Source organism: Microtus ochrogaster, unplaced genomic scaffold (genome assembly GCF_000317375.1).
Source record: "Microtus ochrogaster isolate Prairie Vole_2 unplaced genomic scaffold, MicOch1.0 UNK26, whole genome shotgun sequence".
NCBI classification, from domain to species: domain Eukaryota; kingdom Metazoa; phylum Chordata; class Mammalia; order Rodentia; family Cricetidae; genus Microtus; species Microtus ochrogaster.
Window position 1 is genome coordinate 1,119,452 of NW_004949124.1, and position 9,142 is coordinate 1,128,593.

General features: G+C 45.6%; 1 protein-coding gene across 1 annotated transcript in view; it reads left to right on the forward strand.

Annotated features, from left to right (window-relative positions):
- The window catches only part of Nlrc4 (NLR family CARD domain containing 4), a 40,458-nt gene that overhangs the window by 25,853 nt on the left and 5,463 nt on the right, over positions 1–9,142 (forward strand). The window contains exons 6-7 of the mRNA XM_026789668.1: positions 1,244–1,336; positions 3,578–3,745. Of these exons, the coding sequence (XP_026645469.1) occupies positions 1,244–1,336; positions 3,578–3,745 (261 nt within the window). The remainder of the gene's footprint in view (positions 1–1,243; positions 1,337–3,577; positions 3,746–9,142) is intronic.

Consider the following 9,142-nt stretch of genomic DNA (forward strand, 5'->3'; position numbering starts at 1 on the left):
TTATCTGTCTCACTATATATCTCTGGTTAGCCTGGAACTTGCTGTGTAGATCAGTCTTGCCTCGTGAATGCTGGGTGAAAGGTGTGTCCCTCTGGAAGTCATCCTATGGGGGCTAGAGATGACTTGGAGGCCAGGAGAGTTTGTGACTCTTCCATCAGACCTGAGTGGTTCTCAGCACCCACTTTTGGCAACTCACACCGGTCTGAAACTCCAGCTTCAAGGGATTTGGTGCCACCTTCTGGCCTCTGTGGCAACTGCACCCCTTTGCATATCCCCTCACATAGAAACAAACACACACACACACTTATGAATAAAATCAAAAAATAAGAGTATAATAGCGCTGGGAATCTCTAAAGACTGCCATGTTTACACTGATATAAACTTACAGCTGAAGAAGCCAATGGTTGGAAAATCTAGACTGATACTGGGAACATAAAATGATTAGAACATGCCTTCATGTCTCCACTTTCACCAATAAACTATAAGGGAGAAGAGAAAATATAAATATTGATCAAAACGTCACCTGCTTTTAAAATAGAAATTGACCTTTAATTTGTTGTAGTAAAACCTTTTTTACTGTGATACAAAGTACCATTTTAGTAATGGTATCTTGTTCTTCAGATCCCTAGTGCCTACCACTACATGTGACAGCCCACCAGGGCCTGTGACCTAGGAGACCCCGATCCTAAAGCTATGTGAGAAACCAGTCAAGAACCATTGAGTTGTTTGAGATGGAGAATAGCTGAAGGCTGAAACTTGTGCCCCTTTAAAAGCCACGTGAGACAGTTTATCCCTTTAAGAATATGTGAGAAGTGTCCATGTGTGGGAACAAACACCTTCAGTCCCAGCACTAAGATGCCAGAGGGATTTCTGTAAGTTTGAGAGTTTGAGGCCATTCCAGGCTACCTAGTGAGACCCCATCTTAAACAAAAAAACAAACAAACCGAGTTCAATAAAGAACAAACTACAAAGTAGTGTCTAGAATTACTAACTCTATATTCCATGCAACTTCAGGCACCATGTGATGTGGATTTAATAATCGGAATATAGGGTTAGGAGACACCTGTGCATTCAGTCAAAGCCATCGGAACCGAGGGGTCCACCCATCCTACTTCCTTTGAGAAATAATCAAGTCAAATAACAGTGCGTATAGCCATCAGCAAAGACAACAAGGACACAGAATCCTAAAGATATTGGAAAATGCATATTTGGTTACTTGAAAATGTTATCTTTTTTCTTCCAGCACAGAATCTTCACAATTTGGTCAAACTGAACGTTCTCGATATATCAGAAAACTATCTGGGAAAGGATGGAAATGAAGCTGTACAGGAACTGAGTAAGAACGGCAGCTCTGCCTGCCAGCAATGTGCTCTTGACTATGCATGCTGGGTGGTCAGAAAGAACAGCCTGCAGCTGGGCCTTGGGACCCACATGCACCCTGCTAACTCATCTTCCTGAGGGAAAATATTTTCTTAACTGCTTTCTCAAATGCTTTCTTAAACTGCCATTGAGGAACATGGCCCCACGTCTTTTTTTTTAAGCTTTACTTAGTTTGGGGGCTGGAGAGGTTGCTCAGTGGTTAGGAACACTTTGATGCTATGCAAAGAGCCTGAGTTTGGTTCCCAGAATCTAAATGATGGCTCACAAACATTTGTAACTCTAGTTCCAGGGAATCTGATGCCACCTTCTGAGTTATGTGGGTACCAGGCACAGATGGGCGCACATTTGTAAATGCAGGTGAAACACTCATACACAAAAAAAAAAACTGAAAAACATGATCTGTGTGTGTGTGTGTGTGTGTGTGTGTGTGTGTGTGTGTGTGTGAAGGATGTACACACACATGAGTGTAGGTGTCTGCAGAGGCCAGAAGAGAGCGTTCCATCTCCTAGATGCTGGAGTTACAGGTATTATGAGTCATTTGGCCTGGGCTCTGGAATGGAATTCAGGTCTCCTACAAGAGTAGTGCATGTTCTTTTTTTTATTTTTTATTTTATTTTTTTTTTTTTTTTGGTTTTTTGAGACAGGGTTTCTCTGTAGCTTTGGAGCCTGTCCTGGAACTAGCTCTTGTAGACCAGGCTGGCCTTGAACTCACAGAGAGCCACCTGCCTCTGCTGGGATTAAAAGTGTGTGCCACCACCACCTGGTGAGTAGGGCATGCTCTTATCTGTTGAACCATTTCTCCAAGCCCAAACTTCTGTCTTCTGAGTCATCAGTTTCAATATCTTCATTGTACCTGAGGCGCTTCCAGTTTGCCAACAACAAGGAAGCTAGTGTTTGATGCTGATGATAAATTTGCTTAAGGATTTAGTGATATGGCTTTTTGTACCCTTAGGCTCATAAGACTGGTTTATATACATATTGTGTCAACTGAGTCATCCAAGGACTGCAATATTCTTATGCTGTCTGGATGTAGCAAAGGACTGTGCATGAGTTCTCAGATGAGCAAAACATTTGGAGTTTTGTGTTTAGAGAGGGGGTTTTACTCTGCAGCTTGCAACTTGTTAAGTAGACAGGGTGTCCTTGAAATCACGTAGATCCATCTGCCTCTGTTTCTTTTTTTTAAATTTTTTTTTTAATTTTTGGTTTTTCAAGACAGGGTTTCTCTATGTTGCTTTTGGAGCCTGTTCTAGAACTAGCTCCTGTAGACCAGGCTGGCCTTGAACCTACAGAGATCTGCCAACTTCTGCCTCCCGAGTGCTGGGTTTAAAGGTGTGTGCCACCACCGCCTGGCTTGCCTCTGCCTCTTGAATGCTGGTACCAACAGGATTTTTATTCTGATAATGTTGTTACAGAAAAACGAGGCAGGGAAACCACCATGCTCAGACAGTCAGTGGAGGATCAGGAAAGGCTGATCATGACAGGCTGATCATGATAGACTTCTCTTCATGACTCTGAGCAACTAACTGGAGGAGTTCACAGTACACAGAGGCTTTTTAGGGTGGGCTTAAGTTTCTATCAAGGCCACATGGCAAAGGTAAAAACGACATTCACTAGGAATGGTGGTGTGTGCTTTTGACCCCAGCACTTGAATAAGCAAGCAGATCTCTGTGAGCTTGAGGCCAGCCTGGTCTACAGAGTGAGTTTCAAGCCTGTCAAGGATATGTCTCAAAAGAGAGAGGCGTGTATGAAGGGTAAGGGCATTTTTCTTTTTATAAAACAAGACAACTGCAAGCAGCTGCTTTACCAGATACCTAAATAACCGTATCTCCCCGGTGGTCTTTGCGGTTATGTTTCCTCTCTTTGGGCACAGTAAGATGTTTGAGGTGCCACAGTGGCACGTGGTTATGACAAAGGGATATATATCTGAAATTCACTTCAGAAAAACACACGAGTCTGGTCGGGATTAAGCAGTCTACCCTATAATTTGTTGTTTTTGAAGGTTGCATTATTAGTAATAGTTTTGTGATTACTACAGTGTTTATATATTGGAATATTTCCTATAAAAATAATCAAGAAAATGTAGATTTGTAGTAAAGATCAAGCAGCCTACAGGGTCACCAGATTTAAAGATCATTCCTTCATCCTCATCCTGTGCAGATTTTAAGTTGATGTCATTCCCGAATCATTCTGTTTCTAGTTGGCAGGCTCAGCATTCTGGAACAGCTAACCACACTGATGCTGCCATGGTGTACAGATGTGCTCATCACCCTGCCCAGCCTGCTGAAGCAGCTGGAGGTGGTCCCAGGGCTCCTCAAGCTTGGACTGAAAAACTGGAGACTCGGGGATGCAGAGATCAGAAGTATAGGTAGGTCCATGCAAACAGAGCCAAGAGAACAAAGACAGGAGACACGGGGATGCAGAGGTCAGAAGTATAGGTAGGTCCGTGCAAACAGAGACTCGGGGATGCAGAGGTCAGAAGTATAGGTAGGTCCGTGCAAACAGAGCCAAGAGAGCAAAGACTAGAGACTCGGGGATGCAGAGGTCAGAAGTATAGGTAGGTCCATGCAAACAGAGCCAAGAGAGCAAAGACTGACTTTAAACAGAGCTCCCCCTCCTCTTTGAGACAGGGTTTCTCTGTGGAGCCCTGGCTGTCCTGGAACTCACTCTGTAGACTAGACTGGCCTTGAGCTCAGAGATCCTCCTGCCTGTGCCTCCCAAGTGCTGGGATTAAAGACAAGCACCACCACCACCCAGCTTCCTCTTTCTTATTTACTAGGATCTTATTTCTATTGAATATTAATCTCTGAAAAATTTTATTTTGAAGGGTTTTCCCCCTTCTTGTTTTCCCGTGTTGTCTCCTGCTATTGTTTGAATGTGTCTCTTGAAACCACATGCATAAAAGAAGATCCATGGCACAGCGCTGGGAGGTGGGGACTCACATGCAGTTAGCTCATGGCCCACCCTCCAGGATGAGAAATGCAAGTGTAGACAGGATTGAGACTGGGAGGCTGAGCCCGTGCTTACTTTTCTTCACCCCTCACCCTTCCGCCACAGGGAGAGACAGGAGAGAAGGCCTTGCTACGCGTTAGTCCCTCAGCCTTGGCCATGAGTCAATACATGTCTGTTTGTTGTGAAGTTTACCAGCCTGTGATATTCTACCACAGTGACACAAAACAGTAATAACACCCCTTTCCATGGGGGGGGGGTCCCTTTTCTGTGGGTGTTGAGTTGAAACTCGGTCTTCTTTGTTGGAGTCTGCTCTCAGACAGCTCTTCTCATATTGTAGAGGGAGGTGCAAGCAGAGAAGACTCTTTGTGTCCAAGGGAGAAGATGACTTAAAAAATTATTCTATGTGTATGACTGCTTGCATATATGTATGTGAACCATGCATGGAGCCAGAAGAAGGGGTTGGATCCCCTGGTATTGAACTTCTGGGTGGTGTGGGAGTTGGGAACCAAATCCTGGTCCTCTGCAGAAGCAGTAAGTGCCCTTAACTCCAATCTAGCCCTCCAGCCCTGGAGATGACTTTTGATTGTTTGCCTTCGCTATGGGGGGGCAGGAAACCAGACGTGCAAGTGGCTTTGGAGGCAACTGAGAACCTTCCCGTCTTCCTCCTAGAGCACACAAGGCCAATTACTGGTGTCCTGGGACGAGGGAGGAGCAATGCCTGCTGCTTCTGTGGACGGGCTCTCAGGTCCCCTCTCAGAGCACCCTACCTGTCATCTTATTAGTTGGTGACTTCACACTATGTTGTAAGCTCAAAGCGCAAGGACTATGCCCTGTGTATGGTACACGGCAGAAAAATGCTTGCTGAATACATGGCTAGTGCCATCATGTATTATTTAGGGCCTATTTTCGGGTCCAGGTTCCAGGTTCCAGCCTAGCATAGTGGGGAAATGAGAAGCAGGAATTGAGGAAGCTGTCACAATTGCATCCACCATTGGTGACAGAGAACAGGAATCAATGCATGCATTGGGCTGTTCAGTTTTCTTCCTCCAGTCAGGGAATGGTGGCACCAACAGTGGGCAGGCCTCACTGCCTCAACGAATGCAATCAAGAGAACCCCCACAGGCGTGCCAAGAGGCCCATCCTGCAGGTGATTCTTGATTTGGGCAAGCTGACAGTTAACTAACGCCAGGCGACCTGACACGGGCTCAGGAGAACTGAAGGGCGATGTTAGAGATGTCTGCGGAAGGCACGTGAAGTTTGGCCATTTGCAGTCTCCTAAGCCTATAGATGGCCAAGCTCCAAATGCCCAGATTTTCTTCCTGTTGGATCTAGTTTGATCCCGATCCAGTCACCAGAAAGCATGTCCTCAGACCAGGAGACTACTGCTTGTTTTTCCTTCCTGTGTTTGCACACAGTCTGATAATCACCCAGGAAACTCAGCTAAGATCCTCAAACTGAAGCAGAGAGTGGCAGAAACAGCTTGACTTTTCTACATCCCTATGGGTAGTGGAAAGAAGTCGCTCCCTGGGGAGAAAGCCCACAACCTGGAAAAAAACAAAAACATTTTGAGTTCCTGCTATGTTGGGAATCAAATGGGGTGTGAAAAATAGGAAGAAGAGTTTTGACGGCCTGGAGAGAGAAACACTCTTAGAAAGGGAGGCGAGGGCCGGTGTGCCTGGTGAGCTGGGCACAGACTAAAGATCAGCCATGGCTGACTGGAGCCTGAAGCTGACTTCCTTCCCATCCTGTAGCACACAAATGCGCAGTCCAAGCAGATGGGGCAGCTGCACCCCGCACAGTCCTTCCCAGACAGCTGTTACTTTGATTCCTTCATTCCTTATTTTTAACTTCATGGTCATAGCTGTTGTCATGTGGGCATGTCGAGCCTCATGGGAGGAGACAATCAAGTGAGAGCCGATGGCTACTTCTTTTCAAAGTGACCTGGAAGTGACACACCTCATTTCTGCTTCTGTTTCGTTGGTAGAAACTTAGATACATTTAACAAGAGGTGTGGGATTAGCAGTTTGTCCTCTAAGGAAGTTAAAGCTTAGAAAATGGGGTGGAAGGATGGTCTCAGTAGACGGTAGCACAGATCTGAGAGAAGGCAGATGCCTGGGAGCCACCTCCTCACCTGGGTTTCCTCACTTCCTCCTCTTCTCTCTCCATTATGGCTAGGTAATGATACTTTTACTTCAGGCATTTGCAATAAAGAACCTAGGGAACTTTCTAGACTAAAACTTGCAAAGGGGATAAAAGTCCTGGGTGACACTGACTGAAGACACTCGGAAGTAAGCACTGGGTGCTGAGTCACGTGCTTTCCCTTAGCAAACTACAGAGGCCGCACAATGATACCTGCCAATTAATTCACAGAGCTCCGCACTGGGGAGCTGGTCTGCAGGCGTCCTGGCAGTGGCTATAATCGCTCAGTGCGTACCTGGGTCAGTCTACACAGGCGGGTTACACAAGGCATTATTCCTAATCTGCTGGCCTGATCACTGATGGCAACAGCTTTTCTTGTTTGTTTGCTAGCCTTTGCCATGGCTTGACTTGGGTTTTCAGTTTTTTTGAGACAGGGGTGAGCACTATGTAGCCCAGGCTGACCCAAACTTGCAGTACTCTGCTTCAGGCTCCCTGAGTTCTGGAATCACAGACTTGTGACAAGCAGAGCTCTGGTGTTTTGTCTTTGGGGACAATAGGCTTCTGTGCAAAGACTGCGGAGGGACATTTAAAATGTGGCTTTGGGGGAGCCTAGGCAGTTTGGATGCTCACCTTACTAAACCTGGATGGAGGTGGGCTGTCCTTGGACTTCCCACAGGTCAGGGAACCCGGATTGCTCTTAGAGCTGATGAGGGAGAGGGACTTGATCAGGGGAGGGGGAGGGAAATGGGAGGCAGTGGCGGGGGGGAGGCAGAAATCCTTAATAAATAAAATTAAAAAAAATAAAAATAAATAAATAAATAAAATGTCTTTTCCAGGGAGCATCTCTTCCTACTTAATAGTCCAACTAGTCCAAAGGTCCAAAGTCCAACTAGTACAAAGGTGGTGGTGATCCATGCCTTTGATCCCATACTTGGGAGGCAGAAACAGACAGTTCTGAGATCGAGACAGGATGGTCTACAGCAGAGTGAATTCCAGGACTTCCAGGGATGCACAGAGAAATCCTCTCTTGAAGAAAAACAAAAGAAAAAAAAAAGTCCAATCTGAACCTTGAACACTCATCCCCAAGCATCTCCCAAGCAACCACAAGTTTATTTATTTATTTATTGGTTTTTTTTTTTGAGACAAAGCTTCTCTGTAGCTTTGGATCCTGTCCTGGAACTAGCTCATCAAACTCACAGAAATCTGCCTGCCTCTGCCTCCTGAGTGCTGGGATTAAAGCGTGCGCCACCACCGCCTGGCCCACAAGTCCAAGTTTAATGTCTAACAAACCCCTCCATGACCAATGCAGGGTGAGGCTGAATGTGTTGATTCAAGCCTACGAATCTGGCATTGTTGGAGGCTGAGGCAGGTGAATTGCAGTGAGTTTGAGGGTGGCCTGGGATATTTAGCCAAACCTTGTTTCAAAACAATACCACCACAAACAAACAAAAGGAGCATCTTCCTTTTGTCTCTTGTCTTTTTAAATTTCTGACAGGGTTTCTCTAGGTATTTTAAACTGGCCTTGAATTCATGATTTTTCAGTCTCTGCCTCTCTGCTGGCATCAGAGGTGTGTGTGACCATGTATGGTCATGCATTTCTTTCCACACAGTAGGACTCACCTGAGTCCAGTGCCGTTGTACCGGGCATAGAGGAACAAGGAATGAGTGCTGAGGAGACGGTGGTGTTCTGTGAATCAGGACAGAACACCCCCCCCTTTCATGTAGGAGGCACTTTAGGGTGTCCTGCTTTTAGGGAATTAAGGATCTCCCTGAAGAGGTTAGGAAGGCCTCAAAAGTCATTTCTAGATACCAAATAACTCATTTACTTAAGTTTATAGGTAGTGATATCCAAAGATAAAGCTGTTAAGTAGCTTTATATCGACAAATATGGAAAGATCTAATATTGCCTGCTTGATTCCAATTTTTTTATATATGCTATTTTATTTTTTTTACATACTATTCCTAGTTCCCTCTCTCCATGCTTTCTGCTCCCCCACCTTCCCCACATCCCACCCCCAATCTGCTCCTCAGAGAAGTCAAGGCTTCCCGTGGAGGTCAATGAATTCTGTCATGACGACCTTAAAGCAGGACTGAGCCTCCTCTCTCCCCGCCTCCCCCACTGCCCACATCTAGCCTGAGCAAGGTATCTCTTCATAGGAAATAGGCTCTAAAAAGCCAGACTGTTCATTAGGGATAGCTCCCATCCCACTGCCAGTGGCCCCACTGACTGCCCAAGTCACCCACTGTCACCGGCACTCAGGGGGCCTAGATTGGTCCTCTGTAGGCGCCCCAGCGGTCAGTCCAGAGTCAGTGAGCTCCCACTAGCTGGGGTCAGCTGTTTCTGTGGGTTTCTCCTTCACAGTCTTAACCCCTTTGTTCATATTATCACTCCTCTGTCTCTTTGACTGGACTCTGGGAGCTGCGTTCAGTACTTAGTTGTGAATCTCTTTATTGTAGAAGATTGTTTTGGCTATCCTGGGTTGAGTACTGTTCTTTTGAGGTCTGTGAAGAATTGTGTTGGGATTTTGATGAGAATTGCATTGAATCTGTAGGTTGCTTTTGGTAAAAAAGGTTGCCCTTTTTACTATGTTAATCCTACCTATCCAAGAGCATGGGAGAGCTTTCCAGTTTCTGATATCCTTTTCAATTTCTTAAAGACTTAAAGTTCTTGTCA